The following is a 24,654-nucleotide window of genomic DNA, read 5'->3' as shown; positions in this document are numbered from 1 at the left end:
GTCCAGGACTGGCCTCAGTGAGAACCCCGTAAAAATACAAGTTGTGTGCAGCACATTCACTTGTCTTTTGTTGAAGACTGTAAGTTTATCTCAACTTGCTCAAGATGTCTTTTGGTTGTTGTTTTTTGTGTTGGGGCTTAGCTGTCTTATTTGGAAATACCCTTTATCTCCTTTTACTTATAAAACCTCTACTGGTATTTTGAAGCAAAGCAGAACGTAATTATATCTAAGGATGTACTTTGGACAAATTTAAGTCAATTGGAACAAATCCATATAAAATACAACTTGTATCTTTTTTTTACACTATTATATACATGAACATGTACTCAGTATATACATGATATATATAATAGTGTAATAAGAAAATATAAGTCATATTTCCTATAATTATACCTGTAATTTAACATGTTTAATATATCAAACATATTCGATTACAATACCAGTAAATAATTTCTAAACAATATGAATTGGATTAAAAATTAGTCACTTGCTATTGATTACATTTATCTTACAGATTGATAATGTTGGTGAGTCAATTATTTGTAGAAAACACTGTAGAAGACAATATGACTACACCATCAGGAAACAATTGTATTCAAAACAGGGTAATCAATAGTGATTCTTCAAGATGAGTAACCCCAAAGGTTACTTGGGTTTGAAATATGGTCACTTTGGTCTTCTTCAGATGACAATTTATTAAACCTTTGCTAATGTGGGGATCTGTTTGGTTGTGCTGAATTTATATTTTTGCAGCCAGGCCCAGTCAGAATGGGCTGTTAAATCTGATGCCATAGCCTCAGTTAAACAATTTGTCTATCACCTGAGTCTGAGTTAACCAGTTTTCCTCTAATCAGTCTGAGAAAGACAATTTATCTTGTATTGTAACAAAAATGTCTATAACACCACATTATAACCTGAATAAGAGTTAAATATGAGGTACACCAATTTTATAAAGTTGAATAGTTGTGGTCATTGATCATTTATTTCATGTCATGCCTGTATGTCATGTATATTTACAAACTATTTTACTTTGATATAGCTTTAAAAGTACATGAAATACTTATTACACATAAATGCATCATGTTTTAGTTTAAAGTAGGTTCAATTTAACCAAATATTTTTACTACATCTTAAAAATAAAAAGGAAAAATAGTTTAAATTGTCTCTGAGAATTTAAATATTACTTAAGGTTTACAGTTGATTACATCGAATAAGAACATTAATAAGAGCATTGTGTAACAAAAGCCTAAAGCTATAAACACTTGTAATTATATATGTGTAAATCATCTGTAAGAACTAAAAGATTTCAAGTCATAAAAAACATATTAACATATATATGCTTTAAAAATTCAGTTATTTTTTAACTGAAATTGAAATCAAATTAACTTCTCCGTGTACAAACATTACAAATAATCTAACAGGTCTTAAAAAATTGAAAACAACACGTTTAATAATTTCATGCGTCCGAAGCGCTTTTCTGGATTTACCTTCATCAGGAATGCTCAATGCCAAACATTTGAAATCCGAGGGATGTATAAGTACCGAAACAGTTGAAGAGCTATATGACAAAAATACCTAAAACAAATAGCCAAATTCATCTAAGGTCAACTTTGGCTGAGGGAGTTGAAACCTTAGTTTCTTTATAATTTCAAAATTTATAAACGGACAATTTTAGAAAAGTTTGTTATAAATCATGTCAGTACCGAAGTACTGACTACTGAGATGATGAAACCCTCGGGGACTGATAGTCCACCAGCAGAGGTATCGACCCAGTGATGTAAAAAATTGATAACAACACGTTTAATAATTTCATGCCTCCGAAGCACTTTTCTGGATTTACCTTCATCAGGAATGCTCAATGCCAAACATTTGTAATCCGAGGGATGTATAAGTACCGAAACAGTTGAAGAGCTATATGACAAAAATACCTTAAACTTAAAGTGTCCTTCTGTGAAAAATTAGAAATGAGATCTTAATAAATATAGAGTAACCAAATATATATTCCTCAATACCTGACATTTTCAATAAGCAAATTGTTATAAATTATGATATTAACTTTTTAATTTCATTGACAGTCATGACAGTATATTTTTCACTTTCGTCAGAAGTTTCTCAATCTGAAAACTTCCAACAAAAGACAAACTAAGTTAGCAGAAGGTTAATATGGCATAGTTCTGTTAATTCCCAATCAATAATTTCACACATCTTTGGGAAGTTCTGTTTAAAATGGTGTGAAAACTTCTACTTTATATTGCACGATCCCAGGATAATAAAGATTTATTGCTGTCGACATTTAATGCAGCAACAATGAAGTTAGTTGCCTTTAAAATTAGATTTCTTTGGCATTAATCCTCTTTACAGCTATCCCCTTTTAAAGCTTAAGAGAAAAAGTTATCTCTAACTGTCACAATACATCTAACACCAATGTGGTGGCATCAATATCTTTTAATTGGATTTTGTCATCTCAGTCAAGTGAGTGACACTACCCTGCTGTAAGATGTATGGATTTGTTTCTTTACAAAAATTTAATTCTGTCGTTTGCTGTGTGATCCAGGTTAAGTACAAATGTTCAGATGTATATCCTACATGTGTACTACTCTTGCTTTTCTATCTTTGTTTTATTTGTGTTTATTCTTTAATGCCACTTGAAGACCCAAAACTGGATTTAATAATAATTTGTATTTGTATGTGTTTGTAGGACAGTGTTTCATTCAGATTTCAAAATGTGTGAGGTGCTTCAGCAGTAAAAAGGACAGATAGCTGTGTTTAACGATGTTTGCTACTTTTTAATTTGTGTCACTCTAGTTCTATCCATTTAGTGCCCATAAGAATTTTACCTGATAACCCCTACTTTTCTTTCCATAATTTTATCACATTATAGTTTAAAAAGCCATTTATTGAAAATCTTGTAAAATCCTTGTTATTTTTTCATAGTTTTTGAAAGAAAAAAGGTGCCAATGTTAAGTGTATGAAAAGTCTATCCCACTAAATTTTCAATTGATTATATCTCAAAAACAAGGACATGGACCTGTCATTATTTTCTACTTTTTAAGTTCCGCTATTTATATACTATCAATTTAATTTATAACAGTCTTTTAAAAAGCTTGTTATTTTGAAACTGAGGAGTAAACATCCTGTAGTCAAATGAAAGGTGTACTATTGCCTAGTTATCATTTTCAGTAGTAAATACTTTTCTTTGGCAATCCAGCAATGACAATTTTATTTAAGGAGTCCTGTTAAAAATTTTTTTTAAAAAGGTGTCATATCATTCAATTCAATAAAATATTCATCTCCAGTACTTAAAAGGCATTTTTTTTTAATTGTAAGAGAACAATTGTTTTTAAAGGAAATTAACTGGGGAATAACTCCACAATATTCTTTTAATAAAATGCTTCGCTGGGCGCAGCTTGATACGACCGCAGAGGTCGAACCCTGAACAGTTGGGGCAAGTATGGACACAACATTCAAGCTTGATACAGCTCTGAATTTGGATTGTGATTAAATATTTGACACAGCATAGGTTCTGACACAGAAAGAATGTGGTCTAAGAACTTCAATTTTTTTAATTTACCTATTATGGTCCAATGTCCAAAATCAAAATACATGGTTAGATTCAGCATATCAAAGAACCCCATATATTCAATTTTTGTTGAAATCAAACAAAGTTTAATTTTGGACCCCAACTTGAACAAACTTGAAAACTGGGCCCATAATCAAAAATCTAAACACATGTTTAGATTCAGCATATCAAAGTACCCCAAGAATTCAATTTTTGTTAAAATCAAACTAAGTTTAATTTTGGACCCTTTGGACCTTAATGTAGACCAATTTAAAAAACGGGACCCAAAATTAAAAATCTAAAAACACGGTTAGATTTGGCATATCAAAGAACCCCAATAATTTAATTTTTGATGAAATCAAACAAAGTTTAATTTTGGACCCTTTTGACCTCAATATGAACCAATTTGATAGCGGGCCCACAAAATAAAAAATCTAAATACATGGTAAGATTCAGCATATCAAAGAACCCCATATATTCAATTTTTGTTGAAATCAAACAAAGTTTAATTTTGGACCCCAATTTGGACCAACTTGAAAACTGGGCCAAAAATCTAAAATCTAAATACATGTTTAGATTCAGCATATCAAAGAACCCATATATTCAATTTTTGTTGAAATCAAACCAAGTTTAATTTTGGACCCCAAATTGGACCAACTTGAAAACTGGTCCCATAATAAAAAATCTAAACACATGTTTGGATTCAGCATATCAAAGAACCCCAAAAATTCAATTTTTGTTAAAATCAAACTAAGTTTAATTTTGGACCCTTTGGACCTTAATGTAGACCAATTTAAAAAACGGGACCCAAAATTAAAAATCTAAAAACACGGTTAGATTTGGCATAATAAAGAACCCCAATAATTAAATTTTTGATGAAATCAAACAAAGTTTAATTTTGGACCCTTTTGACCTCAATATGAACCAATTTGATAGCGGGCCCAAAAATAAAAAATCTAAATACATGGTAAGATTCAGCATATCAAAGAACCCCATATATTCAATTTTTGTTGAAATCAAACAAAGTTTAATTTTGGACCCCAATTTGGACCAACTTGAAAACTGGGCAAAAAATCTAAAATCTAAATACATGTTTAGATTCAGCATATCAAAGAACCCCATATATTAAATTTTTGTTGAAATCAAACAAAGTTTAATTTTGGACCCCAACTTGGACCAACTTGAAAACTGGGCCCATAATCAAAAATCTAAACACATGTTTAGATTCAGCATATCAAAGAACCCCAAGAATTCAATTTTTGTTAAAATCAAACTAAGTTTAATTTTGGACCCTTTGGACCTTAATGTAGACCAATTTAAAAACGGGAGCCAAAATTAAAAATCTAAATACACGGTTAGATTTGGCATATCAAAGAACCCCAATAATTCAATTTTTGATGAAATCAAACAAAGTTTAATTTTGGACCCTTTTGACCTCAATATGAACCAATTTGATAGCGGGTCCACAAATAAAAAATCTAAATACATGGTTAGATTCAGCATATCAAAGAACCCCAAGAATTCAATTTTTGATGAAATCAAACAAAGTTTAATTTTGGACCCTTTTGACCTCAATGTGGACAAAGTTGATAACGGGGCCCAAAAATCAAAAATCTAAATACATGGTTAGATTCAGCATATCAAAGAACCCCATATATTCAATTTTTGTTGAAATCAAACAAAGTTTAGTTTTGGACCCCGATTTGGACCAACTTGAAAACTGGGCCCATAATCAAAAATCTAAATACATGTTTAGATTCAGCATATCAAAGTACCCTAAAAATTCAATTTTTGTTAAAATCAAACTAAGTTTAATTTTGGACCCTTTTGACCTTAATGTAGACCAATTTGAAAACGGAACCAAAAATTAAGAATCTAAATACACGGTTAGATTCGGCATATCAAAGAACCCCAATAATTCAATTTTTGATGAAATCAAACAAAGTTAAATTTTGGACCCTTTGGACCTCAATGTGGACCAATTTAAAAACGGGGCCCAAAATCCAAAAACTTAATACACGGTTAGATTCAGCATATTAAAGAACCCCAAGAATTCAAGAATAAAACCCCATTGAAATTGATCAAGAAATAAGCAATTTATACGAAGTATCTTCTTTTGCACAATACTGTGCAATTGAATATTTCTTGCTATTGTGCAATACTGTACAATTGACAATTTCTTGCTATTGCGCAATATTGTGCTATTGGATATTTCTTGCTATTGCGCAATACTGTGCAATTGAAGATTTCTTGCTATTGCGCAATACTGTGCAATTGAAGATTTCTTGCAATTGTGCAATACTGTGCAATTGAAAATTTCTTGCTATTGCACAATACTTATTATATAATAATTTACACATCCTGTTTGGTGTGTATCTCCTACCATATCATTATTATTTGCTTTTAAATATAAATCAGAAATAACCAACTTAAAATGGAAAATTTTAAAAGAAAAAAAAAAGGAAAAAAAGAAAAAAAAAGAAAAAAAAAAAATTCCCCCCCCAAATTTTTTGAACCCCCTTATGATTCATCAACCCCAAACTCAATCCCAGCCTTCCCTTTGTGGTATGGTACCTTGCAGTACAATTTCAGAGAGATCCATACACTTGAACACAAGTTATTGTCTGGAAACTAGAAAAATGCTTATTTTTGGCCCCTTTTTGGCCCCCAATTCCTAAACGTTTCGGGCAATTACCCCCAAACTCAATTCCAGCTTTCCCTTTGTGATATGGAACCTTGTAGTACAATTTCAGAAATATCCAAACACTTACACACAAGTTATTGTCATGAAACTAGAAATATGCTTGTTTTTTGCCCCTTTTTTGGCCCCTAATTCCTAAAATTTTGAGGCAATTACCCCCAAAATCAATTACAGCCTTCCCTTTGTGATATGGAACCTTGTGGTACAATGTCAGAGAGATCCAGACACTTACACACAAGTTATTGTCTGGAAGTTACAAAAATGCTTATTTTTGGCCCCTTTTTGGCCCCCAATTCCTTAACTGTTGGTACCATAACCCCCAAAATCAATCCCCACCTTCCTTTCGTGGTATTGAACCTTATGGTAAAATTTCATGGAGATCCATTCACTTAAACTAAAGTTAGAGTGCGAAAACCAATGTGTCTTCGGACGACGCCGGACGACGACGACGACGACGACGACGACAACGACGACGACGACGACGACGCCAACGTCATACCAATATACGACCAAAAAATTTTCAATTTTTGCGGTCGTATAAAAACATAATTTTTCGCCACCTTTTTCTAATTTACATTTTTGTGATGCATTATTAATTGTGAAGAACTGTATATATATTCTTACATGATTTATAAAACACAAGGTTCAATAGACAAATCGCCTGGCCAAAATGCCATTATTCATCCATTCATTCTATATATGAGGTCAAGAATCAAGTAAATATTTCACTTCTATTATGCAATCATCATTGAATTATCTATCCCATACAATCAACCTATGATGGCAACACAGGGTAACCAATACTTACAGGACAAAAGTCAATGGTTTCTACGATGGAATTCAGCTGCTCGGAAAAAACATCATGACTGAATATAAGTAACGTCTTCTCAATTCCTTTGACTTTCCTTAAAGAGTCTAGTAAAATTTTTAAATAGTTTGCTCTATCATGTACTTGTACAACTATTACAACACTTTCTGGTCCTAAGCTCAGGCCATATTTTTGAAGATTGTGAACGTATTGTTCAGCATTTCGACGGTCAATTTCTAATTTTATTTGAGTTAAGTTGTGCTCAGGTATATTGTGTCGTGAAACAAACGTTTGATTGTACTGATTTGGTAGTATTAATACTTCTACTTTTGAACTGTTCTCAGGACCATCTGAATCCTGCAGCTGAGATCGGTCTGTTTGGACATGAGCTTTTAAATTGTTACTATGACGCAACTTATACAATAAAGTTCGATCATACGCATCGGAATTGTGAGGTTCAAAGTTCATCAACACATGAAGATTTAGAAACACAAACAATATTAAAACTATCATAAACAGAGATCTTATAAGTCGCACAGGACGAAATCTCATGTCTAAAGGTGATGTTAATGTTGGCATTACGTCAAGATTTGATATGTGTATATGCAAAATATCACAGCGACCTCTATACTGATGTCTTTATCTCCAAACTGATATCTCCACACATATATCTCCAAACAGATATCTCCACACAGATATCTCTATATCACAGATTTATTTAATATTTCAACATCCCCTGATGCTAAGGAAAATTATCACAGTTAATTTTCTGGGACTGTCTTTGATACATCACGTCATCGTAATGTCTTAAAAGTTAACGATTAAAACTATCATCTTATCTGCAAGTGATATTTATCCCACATGATACTAAAGCTGCTGCCATCTCTTTTTTAACTTTCATTGCCAACAATTATCTATAATAGAACAAAATCAATTATTTACACTTAAATATACATATATATATATACATGGTATATATATCAATTCAACACTTTATAAAATGGTTTATATATCATTCACTAAGAATATGATATACCATGGCCAGAAAGTATTAATGTCTATAAACCATTAGGAATATCAATTGTTCATTAATAATTTATCTCACATATATACACATGAAAGTATAAGTATTTATTAGGTACAAAACTGTAACATACATGTACTGTATAAAACATATGTTTTTAATATTCTGTAATTAACAAACTGTAAAAGACAACATTGCAACAGCCAACTTGAACTGAATAATAGATATATGTAATTAAAGATTTATATATTTAGTTAAAAGATTTAACCTTATGTTTTTACTATATGCTGAATTCAAATGAAGATTTCTATGTCTTAAGATATTGCCCTTGGACATGGTGTATTAGGGTCTTAAGGTGCATTATCTTTGTCAGAAAAAAAATTATTACAAACATGCACCGAGTCAAGACCACTTGTATTTAACTTAGGCCTAAAAAGTAAAATTACATTTAATTTACATAAGTGGCTTTGTGGATTTGCAAAATTAGCCAAGTCTTTCTAAACAATAAAATTGTTTATATACATGTACTGTATACTGTGTACATCATGTATAGTGGACAAACAGATAGCTAGAAATGTCAGGATTTATTGCAACCCAATGAATGAGTGATAGATTTCTCTTAGAAGAAATTTAAAGGTCCTAGAGAATAATATACACAGAGAACAATAGCTATTGTATTTATTCAATAGGACAGGTGAACTTACAAAAGTTTAAATACCTTGACCAGATAGAGATGGCACTGTGGAAAACTTTCATTGGGTTTGCAATAAATGATCATGAGGCACAATTGGTTTGCATGTGGAATCACATATTTGGACTTGCAGGATTTTTAGCAGATGAAGATTTAAGCAAATAAAACCATAGAATTTTCATGAGGATCTTTTAATTTGCAGATGATGATTTAAGCACATAATTTTCAGTTGCTCATTCAAATTTAACCTATAGTTTGCAGTTAGGAATTTGATTGTCTTACTACACAGAAATGTATATTATTATGATTTCATCAAAGATTATGAGGAAATTGTGTGAATTATTGTATTATTATGACTGTGTAAACAAACACAGGATTTTTTTGTTTGATTCTAACTTACTCATATAGGGGAAATAATTCAGATTATTTAATTCTTTAAAGGAATGTATAGGAAATTTACCTATATTGTTTTGTAGCAAGAAAACAAGTACAATGACCCCAATTTTTCATGAAATTTTCTGAAAGAACATCATTATATATATATACATGTAAGAACAGCATCTTCTCATATCTAAATTTTCAAATACTATCATTAACTTTTCTTTCTATTAACACAAAAGTGGCTTTTCCAAATATAATTCTTCCACAATCTTCCAATTTTGCAGAACCTGTTGCTTAAAAAAGCTCTTTGACCCATACTTTTTAATATATTTTTTAAAATAGAATATGACATTAGCAATTATTGAAAAATTTTATCGATTTTAATTTAAACCCCTCACCTACATCACAGCTAAATTAATTTCTGAATATTTTTGAATCATGCAATAGTTGTTGCCTGAAAGTTTGTTAATAGCAGATATAATCAAAATAATCAGAAAAACTGGGTAGAAGCAGGTTCTACTCACAAGGGTGCTTAACAACCTCGACTACCAATGATGGTTCACAAGATAGGAAAAAGTGGTTGTTGTTGGTTTTTTCAGTGACAGCCATAGTCTATGAAAATTTTATACAATAGTATACATTTATTTCCCATGCCTGAGGGAGATATGAAGATTTGTTCACCCAAGAATATTCATATTTCATGAGGGCTCTGCCTGAGGGAAATATGATTTTTCGAGGGTGAGCAAATCTTCATATCTCCCGAAGCAAAGGGAAATGAATGTTTTATTTCACTGCCTATGTTTTGTTTACTATCAATACATTAATTATTATTTTGCATATTTTTTTTTTCTTATCCGCTTGTTTTTATAAGTTAAACTTAACATGACATACACATTGATAAACAGTACGGATCAAAAGTTCATTATTAGTCTTTTTGTTTTATCATCTGAAATAAATTTGAACATGATAATGATTTTTGCTATCACTATCTTAAGGATGTATTCTTCTGACGTTTCAGTCTCGTTGAAATCTCGTTCTGGAATTATTTCCAAAACATGTGATACAAGCGGAAAATATCAATAAAATTTTAAAATGTTATAATTAAACTTAACTCTGTGAAAACATTGTGTATTTACAATGAGTAGTTTTTGAGTAATCAATTTTTCAAATTTTACAACCAATCAAGTCAGTCTTTTTAGCCAAAATTTTGAGAAAATGAGTGAGGGGTACAAAAAATGATTTTACCAGAATCATGTACATTCCATATCATTGTTTTCTTTTCAAATTTCTTAGATATGTATTTTTTCAATCATTTATAACAAAAAAGTTGAAATAATATGCATTTTGTTCTTAAAATTGAGAAAAATCACAAATTTACAAAATTGACAGCATGGTAAATTTGACACAAAAAAGCATCAAAATATGATAAAACTTTCTTATATTAACACTTACCTATAGTTTTTTCAGTTAAATTTATTCAGATTGGTCCACTTCATCTTTATTGAAAGTATGAAAAAAAGTTAAATTGTGGAACTGTGAATTTTTTCACGATAACAGCCCAAAAATAGGTAAAAATTGATGAAAAATGGAAAAATCATCAAAAATTGGGTACTTTCAAACGGCCGTAGCAAAAAAAGAAGTGCACCACCATAAGATTTTTTCTTCACCAATTATTTTTTTACAGTCATATAGACCCAAAAATCAGGTTAAGAAAAAAAGTTTAAATCTAGAAATTTTTGGCTCCTCAGAGGTGTACATCTTTAAGAAGAATAAGAAGTCCAAAATGTTATGTAGTACATTAACCGGTGTAACGTCGCACGACGTTATCCCGACATTTCAGAGGGGAATATGATTGTCAGAAGGGAATATGAAGATTTGTTCAATGACACGTGGGATAGTCTCATCCAATCAAATATTGATTAAACTATCAATATGTATAAACAGTGGAATAACATCAGTTGATTTGAATAAGTAAAAAATATCAATTCTTGGTAGGGAAATGCAGACCTCCCTGAAAGTTTGTTTACATTTTGTACTCTTACTTGATTACAAATGCAGGACTATATTACATAGCATTAGGATGGTTATCAAGTCATCTTACAGTCATTATTATACATCTACTAAACGCTTTATCAGGTATTTGATATGACTGCATAATATATGAAACTTTTAATAACTTTAACACAAAGTATGACCTCCCATGTTAGGTTTGTGGTATGTGGTTTCATTTTGAAACATTCATTAAAACAAAACCACCACAAATAATTACTGTCACAATTTTTTAAGCACAAGATCAAAATGTATAAATCTGTTATTAAACATGATGGTCATGCATGTACTTGTATTCTCAGTTGCATCTCAAATTCAGGTATATTTTTGTTCATTTTCTGTAAGATCTGAATTAATTCATAACACCAAGTGGTCTAATTTTGATTTTTCAATTTGTAGAACCTACTCAAATATATTTTTGTAAAGTTTGCCCCCTTGACCTGGCACTTGGCTCCATTATTGTTAGATAAATTTTAAAAACAATATGACATACCCATATTACAACACTTTATACTTTCTCTATTTCCATTATATATATATATATATATCTTAATCCTGACAATTTGAGCAGTAACCTCCAGCACTGAAAAATCACCTGTTCTAACAGAGACTAACACCCACTACTGTAAACAATGTCATTTATTCCTTAAAGAACAATTGTCATTATGTATTTTATTAGGTGTCAATCAGAATAAGCTAGTAATTCACAGGTAACGGGACATTACAATGTAATCTTTTGTCATTTTACTACAGATTTATAATGTAGGTCTATTAAATTCTCATAACTTTCACCTGATCAATTCTTCTTGTCTATTTATATCTGAAAGTAACATACAGATGTATGTACATTAATTATTATTTCAAATTAATTCTTTCAGTCCATCATTTCACCAGATGTAACATTTGTTACTAAATAGTTACCAAACTAATTATTTGGAAGTCATTTATAACTTTATCTTTAATATGTTTGTCAAAATTTACAATTAAAACAATTTCTGTTAGGTTGCTTTCTCATTGGCATAAATACTGTAAATACAGAAATTATTGAGAGGTTTTTATTAATGTTAATCATGCGCCTGGCTTGGTATCGCAATAAGAAATCACATTCTGATATCTCGTAACATTTATCTTTTTGCAGATTTTCCTTGAATTGCAATAATTAATCTCACTTTTTTGTCAATTCTTCAAAAATTGCAATAATAGACATGTTTAGATCTAGACTGCATATGTATTCTAATCATGAAATTTAATTAAGTATAATAAAATGCTCCGCTGAGCGCAGCTTGATACGACCACAGTGGTCGAACCCTGAACAGTTGGGGCAAGTATGGACACAACATTCAAGCGTGATACAGCTCTGAATTTGGATTGTGATTAAATATTTGACACAGCATAGGTTTCTGACACAGAATGAATGTGGTCTAAGAACTTAAAAAATTTTAATTTACCTATTCAAACCATATCATTATTATTTGCTTTTATATATAAATCAGAAATAACCAATTTAAAATGGAAAAATTTAAAGAAAAAAAAAAGGAAAAAAAGGGAAAAAAAATCACCCCCCCAAATTTTTGAACCCCCTTATGATTCATCCCCCAAACTCAATAACAGCCTTCCCTTTGTGGTATGGTACCTTGCAGTACAATTTCAGAGAGATCCATACACTTGAACACAGGTTATTGTCTGGAAACTAGAAAAATGCTTGTTTTTTGGCCCCTTTTTGGCCCCAAATTCCTAAACGTTTATAGGCAATTACCCCCATACTCAAACCCAGCTTTCCCTTTGTGATATGGAACCTTGTAGTACAATTTCATAAAGATCCATACACTTACACACAAGTTATTGTCATGAAACTAGAAAAAATGCTTGTTTTTTGCCCCTTTTTTAGCCCCTAATTCCTAAAATTTTGAGGCAATTACCCCCAAAATCAATCCCAGCCTTCCTTAGAGGTATGGTACCTTGCAGTACAGTTTCAGAGAGATCCATACACTTGAACACAAGTTATTGTCTGGAAAGTAGAAAATGCTTATTTTTGGCCCCTTTTTGCTAAACGTTTTGAGCAATTTCCCCCCAAACTCAATTCCAGCTTTCCCTTTGTGATATGGAACCTTGTAGTACAATTTCAGAAAGATCCATACACTTACACACAAGTTATTGTCACGAAACTAGAAAAATGCTTGTTTTTTGCCCCTTTTTTAGCCCCCTAATTCCTAAAATTTTGAGGCAATTACCCCCAAAATCAATCCCAGCATTCCCTTTGTGATATGGAACCTTGTGGTACAATGTCAGAGAGATCCATACACTAACACACAAGTTATGTCTGGAAGTTACAAAAATGCTTATTTTTGGCCCCTTTTAGGCCCCTAATTCCTTAACTGTTGGTACCATATCCCCCAAAATCAATCCCAACCTTCCTTTTGTGGTATTGAACCTTATGGTAAAATTTCATAGAGATCCATTCACTTAACCTAAAGTTAGAATGCGAAAACCAATGTGTCTTCGGACGACGATGATGACGCCAACGTCATACCAATATACGACCACAAAATTTTTTTGCGGTCGTATAAAAATAAGGAGATGTGGTATGATTGCCAGTGAGACAACTATAATCCACCAAAGTTCAAGTGAAGTGAATGTAAGCAATTATAGGCAACCATACAGCCTTTAACAATGAAAAAAAAAACATACTGTACAGTCAGCTATGAAAGGCCCTGACATGAAAAATATGTCATTAATGGGGTATATGCACAGATGACCAAAGAAAAGAATGGCAATTTCACTACAAACGAAAAAATTAAAAGAAGCTTATACATTGCTTTTTACCAGTTAGCACAAAACACTGTGAATAATAAAAATAAGGCAAAACAAGAGGCTGTCAGAGACAGCAAACTAGATTTCCATGCTGAGGTCGAACCCTGAACAGTTGAGCAAGTATGGACACAACATTTAAGCTTAATACAGCTCTGAATTTGGATTGTGAATATTTGATACAGCATAGGTTTGTGACACAAAATAAATGTGGTCAAAAAATAGAAAAATTTGAAATTGGACATTTTCCTATTATGGTCCAATATCCAAAATCTATGTACATTGCTAGAACCAGCATATCAAAGAATCCAGAGAATTCAATTTTTGATGAAATACTTCTTCGTTAAACCATTTCTGTTCAAAGGGAAATAACTCACTTTATTTCCATGAACCAATAATGTAAATCTAAAATTAAATATGATTTAACTATAGTTCTCTAAAATTAGATATGATGTAATTAGATATGATGTTATATTTATTTTCAAATCATAATCTAATATAATTAATAGTTTTCAAATAAATCTGTCACTACAATTATAATTGGGTGATTGACAATAACCAGATGGTATTTTCTTGATAAAAGGTGAAAATCATTTAAAAACATTTAGCATGCTTAGTGTAATCAAACTTTATATATATAGTTAATAGTTCCCAATGATTTTTTCTTTCATTTGTAACAAACTAATATAGATCTGCAACTTACCTATTAAATTCTACAACTTTATCTACACAATGTAATGTAATGAAATATATCCTTTGATAAAAATAGATTATTATCTAATGAATTTGCAAATCTGGAACCCCAAACAGGATCAAGTAAAAATTTAAATTAACACACACAACAAATATAGCATTTAGAAAATTAGTTAATATAGAATAACAAACAGACCTACCACAAAATTCTTCAACTAATTTACCAAAGAAAAGAAAAAAAAATCCAAAATGTCATTTATCATTAATACAATGTCTTTTAAAAAATTTTAAAAAATGAGTTGTTTCCCTTCGTACAGGGCTATAACTGACTGAAGAGAAATGCTAAAATCATGAAAATTGAACTTGACCTTCATTTAGTCACAGGAAACAACATGTCTAAATTTGAAAAAAAAATTTCAAAGCGTTTTCATTGTAAATGAATGCACACTGTTTGGCAGCCAATCGCCGGCACATCGCCAAATCAATGACCAATTATTACTTCGAAAATCTGGTTAAAAATATGTGAAATAAAAATTGCAAACTCCAGCATGAAAACATTCCTTTAACACCCGCTTAAATAATTAAAGGTCTTAGAGTCTCATTTATCATGATTATGAATTACTCATATTTCACTGTTTCAGCATCAAACACAATATGTGCTGTGTGCAAAACGTATATATATGGAAAACGATTGATTTGTAGATGTTTTTATATCGTGTTAATTTTAAGTCTTTTGAAATCGCATAAAAATATTACAAGTTTTTACTTTTTTGTCTTTATGAATTAAAATTATTTCCCATAAAATATTTACTCTGTAATATTGATTTTTATAACCATATTTTACTATTCAAAGAAATCTCAACTATAAATAAAGGCACACATTTAAAGCTTATTTTCCTTATGCTTGTAGTTTAAAGGTTTAAAATTGAGAATGGAAATGGGGAATATGTCAAAGAGACAACAACCCGGCCAAAGCAGACAACAGCTGAAGGCCACCAATGACTCTTCAACGCAGCGAGAAAATCCCGCACCCCGAGGTGGTCCTCAGCTGGCCACTAAATGAAAATGTGTACAAGTTCAGTGAAAATGGACGTCATACTAAACTCCAAAACATATAAATGAACTAAAATTAAAAAACATACAAGACTAACAAAGGCCAGAGTCTCCTGACTTGGGACAGGTGCAAAAATAAGTTATATAGCTAACTGTGTAACCCTCTTAAAATAAAGTGTTGTTGTTGTTGTTGTTTAAAAGAAGTCTGAGTCCGATGTCAGAATAGGTAACAAAAGACACTAAGCAAAATGACAATGATACATAAATTAACAAAGGACTACTAGCAGTTAACTGACATGCCAGCTCCAGACCTCAATTAAACTGATTGAAAGATTATGTCTTCATCATTTGAAAATCAAGTACAATCCCTCCCGTTAGGGGTTTAGTATCATACCATCATAAAATATATGAGAAGAACATAACCCGTATCATGCCAACAACTGGTTTTAGAATAAATGTGTTTAGTTGGCTTGAAAATGGAATTGATTGCAGATAAGCTAAATTATCTATCGCAAAGGATCATAAGATACAGTCACAGAAATAATTATTTGATAAGTACGTCTAAACAAGTGACAATTCTACAACAGATCCATCCATTGGATCACAAGTGAAGGTGATACACGGCTGAAAACACATATTATATTCATTATTACTCTAAATACGCTGGACACAGGTAGGCGGTGTTGTCTCGATATCCCAATTAGCATGAGTTCGAATTCCTGGCGAGGGAAGACAGTGTTGTGCTGATATTTAGAGTCATTATGAATATAATAATGGTTTTATCAGTGTATCACCTTCACTGGTGATCCAATGGTTGGATCTGTTGTAGAGTTGTCACTTGTTTAGACGTACTTATATATATATATAATTTGTCTCAAATTTAGCCCAACAATTTTAGATCTTCAAATTTGCGTTAGCAAATTTTTGTTCTTCCCTCAGCGGGATTTGTACCCTTGCTTCTGTGACATCATGGCATTACCACCTGCACCATGTCCAGCCCCCCTGACCACTCAACCACCTAGGTTACATAAAAATATAGCTTTTGGTGGTCGATGTTATGCCTTTCCTCATTGGCTTTATCTAGGGTTGTAACACGGTACATGATGTTTAGTGTGGCAACAGTACTTAAATATAAGATGGTTATATACGAAGGTGATATTATAAAATTGTATTGACAAATATTTCGGCTTAACAAATAGCCTTCCTCAGTGTTAAAATTTATAACATCATCTTCGTATATCACCATCTTATATTAGTACCATTGTGCAAATCTTTAGACTTTTATATATATATATATATATATGTGCATTTTTTGTTGCACTGTTCTGCCATCAGATTTGAAGACAGAACATTACCAATGGTTATAAATTCTATCAATGGAATGAAGGTCAAATACTCTGAATATGAATATGAAGATAACATAAACATTTTCAATATTGACCAAATCATAATAAATCAAAATCATCATTATTGAGACAGCTGTTTTCAAGTCTTTCATGTTATAAAACTACAAAGATATTAAATTAACCATTAATATTAAAAAAAAAATAATGAGTTCTTAGTCTCAATTTGGAATAGAAAAAGGATAATTTTCAAAATTTCAAGAAGATTTATTCATGATCAGTAAAAGGAGATGAAAGAATATATGTTTATCATTATAAGACAAAGCCAAATGACACAACAAATAAAAAGACGAGTAATAGAAAAAGCCAAATGACACAACGAATCAAAAGATGAGTAATAGAAAAAGCCAAATGACACAACGAATCAAAAGATGAGTAATAGAAAAAGCCAAATGACACAACGAATCAAAAGACGAGTAATAGAAAAAGCCAAATGACACAACGAATCAAAAGACGAGTAATAGAAAAAGCCAAATGACACAACGAATCAAAAGTTGAGTAATAGAATAAGCCAAATGACACAACGAATCAAAAGATGAGTAATAGAAAAAGCCAAATGACACAACAAATAAAAAGACGAGTAATCATGGTAATAGACAAAGCCAAATGACACAACAAATAAAAAGATGAGTAAAAGACAAGCCAAATGACACATAAAAATCAAAAGATGAGTAAAAGACAAAGCCAAATGACACAACGAATCAAAAGATGAGTAATAGACAAAGCCAAATGACACAACAAATAAAAAGACAAGTAATAGAAAAAGCCAAATGACACAAAAAAATCTAAAAGACAGCTACAAAATGATGCCCTTCAGCTTTCTGTTTTAATTTTAATATTTGTTGAAGTCTTATTTAATAACTTTCACAATTGTGAAAAATGAAAAACTTTAATAGAAATAGCTTGATATAAATGACCACTGGTTGTCATGGACTAGGTCAAATAATATATATATATACAATACCTAATGTACAATGATAGTCTGTACAACCCTTATAAATTAGAATCAAGTTTAGAATGTTTATGACAATTGTATGAGTAAAAATTAAAAAAATATTTATCTTACGTTGGCACACCATTATATTATCATTTAAATCCTTTACTTACCTAAGATCAATGAACACAAAATTCAATGTCTGAATTGCTATCCCAATGTAGCTTATTAACTATTCTAGTTCAATGAAATTCATGTTTATAATTAGATAGATATGACAAGTTTGGAGTTAATAATCTTCAAGTTAATTTTCATTTAGTTTTATCTACAAAACATGAACCAAGGTTATTATAACATGGACATACAGATTACATGATCTGCGTTGCCTAAGTTATGAAATTAATATACCATTTTGTAAACCCCACTAGACTTGATACCATTTGTCCTACATATGAACTAGAGACTCCTACTCCAACCACCTTTCAAACTCACCCCTTAATTGCTTGGTGACAAAGGAGCAGGAGCAAAAACTCCTTAATTTTTAATTTGGTCTAAATATGTGTGCAATTAAAACAGTACCATAAAAGTTCTTACATTTGTCTTAACTATAGCAAGATATGTAAGGTGTATAAAAAAAAATTGCACACTGAACCATAGCAAAAAAACATGACTAAAATTTTTTTTGTAAAATTTCTCAATTTATCTTGTTTTACATACACTTTTAAGTACATTTTGGATTGGAAAAGGGCATGAGTACAAATACCAAAAAACAACCTGATTAAAATGCAGTTCCTGTACGTGTCCACACTTCACTTACAAGCAAAACTTGGACACAGGATCTGTTTTTAATCAGATTAAACCCAAAAACAACTTTGATTGGGTTGTTGTCTCTTTGACACATTCCCCATTTCCATTCTCAATTTTATTATATTTGGTGAGATAATGTAAAAAGCTATATATATCTATATATACAGTTAATTCAAAGCTTTTCTTAAATTATTGTATTGGTTCTTGAAGACTGGGTGCAACTCTTAAGAAAATACAAAGTAGTTACATTTTTTATCTGAAAACCTCCTTTTTGTCAAAACTTATTTAATTTAATTCTAAACTGTACCCATTTAATCTTAAAACGTCTGATGTTAACATTTGACACTGGAAATGCCTTTATGACATCATGATGTTTAGCTGCAAAAGACAAGAAGTAGGTAGCTCTGCTACCCATCACTAGGTAAACTCAATTTGTGACAGTTAAATCTATGTAATACATTGTACTTCTTGTCCAATCTTAAAATACTATTAGTTATCTTGGTGAAATCAGGGGTGTACAGAATTTTACACCGTTGTTGAAAATTCATACACCCTGATGCGCAGCCGAATGGGTGTATGAATTTTTAACAACGATGTAAAATTCCGTACACCCCTGATTACACCAAGATAACGAATTTATTTCTTATGAACAGTTCCTTTACTCATTTTTAAACAGGGATGTAAAATTGAAAAATGCTAAAGAAAAATTTCCAGTGTAACATTTTTTCAACTTTGATGTTGCTGCATATTGTCAAATACTTTTTTTCTTTATTTTTGGGAAATTAATTCAGAAAAAAATTTTGTTCTTTTGAATTTTCGGGAAAACAAAATATTTTTTAATTTTTTTTTTTTTAAATAAAATTTTTGTCCTCAAATTTATTTATTTTTTTTTTTTTTGAAATTTTATTTATTTTTATTATTTTTTGACATTTTTTTTTTCTCTTTATTTTGGCAAATTTTTTATTTTCTTATTTTTGGCAAAATTTTATTTATCCCGGGGTGAACAAGGGTTGGGTGTTATTTACACCGGGGTAATTAACCAATAAGATTGCAGTATTTTTGCTGCATAAGAAATAAATTACAGTTATCTCCTAAATTAAATGCGTAGCTATTAGCTTATTTGTACATGTATAGTTTCAGAGCAGAAAATTAGTGTGATTTTCCAAAACGTTTCAATGGCACTAATGCCACCTGATCAACATTACAAAAAATGTAAGTGATAAAAAAATCAACAGCATCCTCTATGTCTGGTATAAGATGTCAGACTTTTATTAGGGGTCACAATCTATTGACTCAAGGCAATTTAATCTTCCTACCTGCTGGGTTAATTAACAAGTTGTCATGCAGGTGTGAAATTCACTACCACAGGTTGACAGTTATGCTTTATATTTGTAGTATATATACCTGCAAAGTTACTTTACAGCACAGTGTGACTTAAGAGTAAATTTGCATAAAGTAGATCATTAACACACAAACTGACAAACATATGCATCTTTATTTTACAGGTGACATTTGGATAAGAAAAATCAGTAAAATAGAAATTTAATGAAAACAATAAAAGTTAAATAATTATATTATATGTATTTAGGATGAAAGGCCTGAGGGTAATGCTAATAAGAAAAACATCATAAATTAAAAGTAAAAGTACAAGTGCATAAAATTAAAACACAGGACAAGAGTAGAAGGGGAATTTAACTGCATGGTTTAAATTTGATTTTGTTTAAAGTATTTATATTTATGTACGGCAGGCGTATGAATTTGCGAGTATAGAAGGCGGGCTAATTGTAATAACAATAGAGTAAGTAGTTCCATCAGTAATTAAAGTCGCGCGTGCACGAGAAAAGTTATCGACAAGGGCGGAGACCATCTAACGAGTAAAACATATTTGTGTATAGGAAGATTAATCTTCAGTATAACAGTTCGTGCATTATATATGTAGTATTCATATTTTGATTATGCGCTTATTTTTTGGAGATTGTATGTTATTTGAATGAACTGATGCCATTTGTGGTGCATACTATTGAAGACATTTGTCTTCTTGTGTTTTATGTGTATAATAAATTTTGAAGATGGTCACCGCACCTGACAGTCTCTATAATGGTCTTAGTCTTTATTAATACAGAAATAATTTCAATGCAAATATTTGAGACATACTTGTTTACTTTTTTCATGGTTGGTATTGGGGTGTCATGAGAAAATTGGAAGTCAAGAGTACATAAATGATTTATTTTTCAGTTGAAGAGAGTGAATTAAGAAAATAATTTTGTTTACCAATTTGAAATACATGTACAATGTACTTCACTTTTTACATGGATTTTTATACTCATTTCTATATCAGCATGATCAGAGGCCTGAGGCTTCTTAAATAAGGAAAATAAACATGCTGGGCCTTTAATAGCTGACAATATGTATATATTTTGAGTTTTTCTCATTGTTGAAGGCTGCACGGATGCCAAGGCTATAATTGTTCATATCCACTTCATTTGAACTTTGGTGGATAGTTGTCTCCTTGGCAATCATACATGTACATTTTGTAACCATGGTAACACATCTCCTTAATTTTTTATGTAAATACAAGAAAATGAAAAAAATGCCCTGATTTTATTTTGTGTACGTTTTACATACATATATATGCATTTGTCCATGCAGAATCTTCATAATTCCTTTTTTTCCCACTTAATCAATTAAGTCGTCAAGATCAGGTACACTCTGTCAGTGTCAAACAGAAATGCGCAACTTACATTCTATACCCCAAATACAGCTGACTTACTACTTTAAACAAAAGACTATATCACTGAAAATTTGGGTACAGGGAATTATATTTCCACTGGTATTGTTCTTGACAGTGATGTTCTTTTTTTTCAACAACTTGCCTCATACTGAAAATCATCATCAAGTTATATATAAATGTGTAAAACCAAGTAAAAACATTGTTACATGCCGTACATCACAATGATTATTGTAATGATTTGATGGCTCTGGTCCTGCCCGGAATAAAATGTACATGATTTATATAAGATAAAGAAATATATATATATGTACATCATGAACATGTAGCTCTATAACTATATGAACATTTAATATTTCATTTCAATATAAAAATTAGTTTTTTGTTACAAATCATAGTAAATTGTTTTCTGTTTATAAATTTTATGTCATGTTACCCATCAAGGGCCTTTAATTGGAACAACAAATATTTAAAAGTTGCAGGGCCAAATAAAAAGGTCAACTGTACTCATTGAAGAAAACAAATCTGTGTCAGCCTTATCTTAAAACCAGGTGTGATCTCAGCCCATCTCAGGTGCTCTGAAAGGGTATGTAGCACCTGCTCCACAGGTGGCACTCATTGTATAGCTCGTGTAAGTGCAAACCCGGTGATAATTCTAATTCAATATATCAAAACCTAGGAAAAGTGATTGTGGTTATGACAATTGGATCATATCAGTCATCATCCTTGAAACAGATATTCCATAGCGGTCAACTGGTGATGAGGGGTTCGTGGTCTAGTGGTTTAGACCGATGGCTACAGTGCTGAAGGTCCTGGGTTTGATTCTGACTCAGGGCGTGGAAATTTCAGTACATCAGAAGGGTGATTTTCACTCTCCCACACACTTCTCTGGCACCCAGACCAGAGATCAAACTAGAATGGGTACTTTCGGGGCCTCGGTTGGTCAAAGTTGGCCCCTACTTTAACCTGGAAATCAATCTGCTGATATCTCCTTGGATTGTCTGTTCCTGCTGAGTGTCCCGGTGGTTCTCTTCAAGTACTAAGGCTTCCTCCACCATAATAACAGACTTCCCGGTGTCCTAGCACTCCCTTTGTGTTGGGGTGGGGATCGTCCTTGTAAATATTGATGTAAATACGTTATTGACACATCTCCATTAATCCCAATAGGGACAGTGTTCCAGCTTGAATCTCAGGGCAGAAGGGTGCTAGTTGTCTGAAAGGGCACTTTAGCGTTATAACCCAGATTTCAAGGGCAATGTTGGACAGTGTATTAAATTACCTTGAATATTGCAAGGCTCAGCTGGAGAACATTAGTTGTATTTAAACCATATTCAGAAATTAATGTTTTCTTGATGTTGGTTCCAGTAAGAATTTTTTTCCATCAAATTATTATACCATGAAGCAAAGCATATCATTTTGATGTTAATCTAAACAAACTTGTACATTTGGTATGGAAAATAATCATCAGAAATTTCAATGTTTTATAACTTATACCAAAATAAACAAGTAGTTTTGAAAGATGGAGTTATACATGCAAAATTGAATGTTGAATGTAATTAAATTACCTACTTTTAAATTACTTGTTCAAACATATAGTATATATGTTATTGAGAGTTATTTATTATCATTTGAATTGTTACAAAAAATTATTTTTAAGTGCACACCAAAGTGCTCCTCAGTAAGGAGTTTTATAAATATAACAGGTGAGACAGGAGATAATCATATTTTATATTGATGCAATTATATATTGCAGAAGGTATAAACAGTTACTTTTTTCTCCATCATTGTTAAAAATAACTTTGTTGAGTGCTCCTATGTCAGGAGGATTATAAAATACAAGAAGTATTAAAAACAGGAAGTGAATCTTGTTATGTTCAAAGTACAAATTTCTTTGATTCCTCTTTAAATTTCATACTCATGGTTATGAAACAAAACATTTTTTACCAATAAAGTAAAAACTATGTATGCCTTTAAAATTGTTTAAGATTTTATTTTTTGTGTTATGCCTACTGAGATAAATTTTTTCAGGTGTACATGCTGTACATAAACATTACAAATGGACAACATGTGGACATTTCATTCTGTATTAAATATCTAGTATTTGTTCAATTATCTTAAATCCACTAATTAGCAGTAAACAATCATTAACAAAGGTGATAAAACTGCCAAAGCACTAGGTATTTAACTTAATCCCATTGTCAGTTAATTAGTGTTACACAATCAGGTAACAATTTTACCGGAAACGCCGGTAGGCATGAAATTTTTTTGAAAAGGCAGAGGGGTGCATTCTTTTACTTTGGAGGGCAGAAGGGCGGGGGTTAGGGCACCAAGGGCGGGCCGCCCTTCTATTTAGGGCAGGCGGGAACACTGAGGGAGTATACACTGATTCCATTTTACCCTCACAGCTCTTGAGGGGTGCTCAGAATAACGGAGGTACATGTATCTACAAAATGTACCAGTAAATCCATATGATGGCGTACGTCTGTTTAATTTTTGAAGAGATGATTTCAACTTCACCACTTGGAATTATTGTTTTTATCTATTTCATGTAAGCAGTAACCTTTTAGCATGGTCAGAAATGCACAAAGAAAAGACCAAAAGTTGCCAGAAGACATGAAACAAGTCTAACATCAATGAAAAATTATAGCCTTCCAGACAACAGGTCGTGACAGGAGCTCGATTTGTTGGGTCAGATGAGGATTTGCTATTAATGACGGTGGTTTTCCCATATAAAATACCAGTTGTGTAGGATAGCCACCGCCACTTACAGTAAAACATTATCTGACTCACTAAACGAGCCCCTGACTCCTGAGTTCTAGTTTATTCCGATCTGATAGATCATGGTTAGTCGGAAACAGAAGCATGCCAAAGGCATCTGAATGGTGCAAAGATGAAACTGATGATTTTTTAAACCGACAACATATCAAGTGAGTGTATCATACTTACAGCCCCCGTCTACGTTCTTTACAAAGCCACAACATTTTTTGTCAATTTTAGCATGAAACCGGATGTCAA

The 24,654-nt window shown here is 31.6% G+C and overlaps 1 protein-coding gene across 1 annotated transcript in view; it reads right to left on the bottom strand.

The window, feature by feature from the left end:
* Nucleotides 1–24,654, bottom strand: part of LOC127735910 (alpha-1,6-mannosyl-glycoprotein 2-beta-N-acetylglucosaminyltransferase-like) — a 50,040-nt gene extending 25,386 nt beyond the window's left edge. Inside the window, exons 1-2 of the mRNA XM_052246348.1 lie at nucleotides 24,586–24,654; nucleotides 7,069–7,982 (exon numbers count right to left, since the gene is read on the bottom strand). Coding sequence (XP_052102308.1) covers nucleotides 7,069–7,647 — 579 coding nt within the window. The 5' untranslated portion in view covers nucleotides 7,648–7,982; nucleotides 24,586–24,654. The remainder of the gene's footprint in view (nucleotides 1–7,068; nucleotides 7,983–24,585) is intronic.

Source organism: Mytilus californianus, unplaced genomic scaffold (assembly GCF_021869535.1).
Source record: "Mytilus californianus isolate M0D057914Y unplaced genomic scaffold, xbMytCali1.0.p SCAF_3, whole genome shotgun sequence".
Lineage (NCBI taxonomy): Eukaryota > Metazoa > Mollusca > Bivalvia > Mytilida > Mytilidae > Mytilus > Mytilus californianus.
This window is presented reverse-complemented; position numbering and strand designations above follow the sequence as displayed.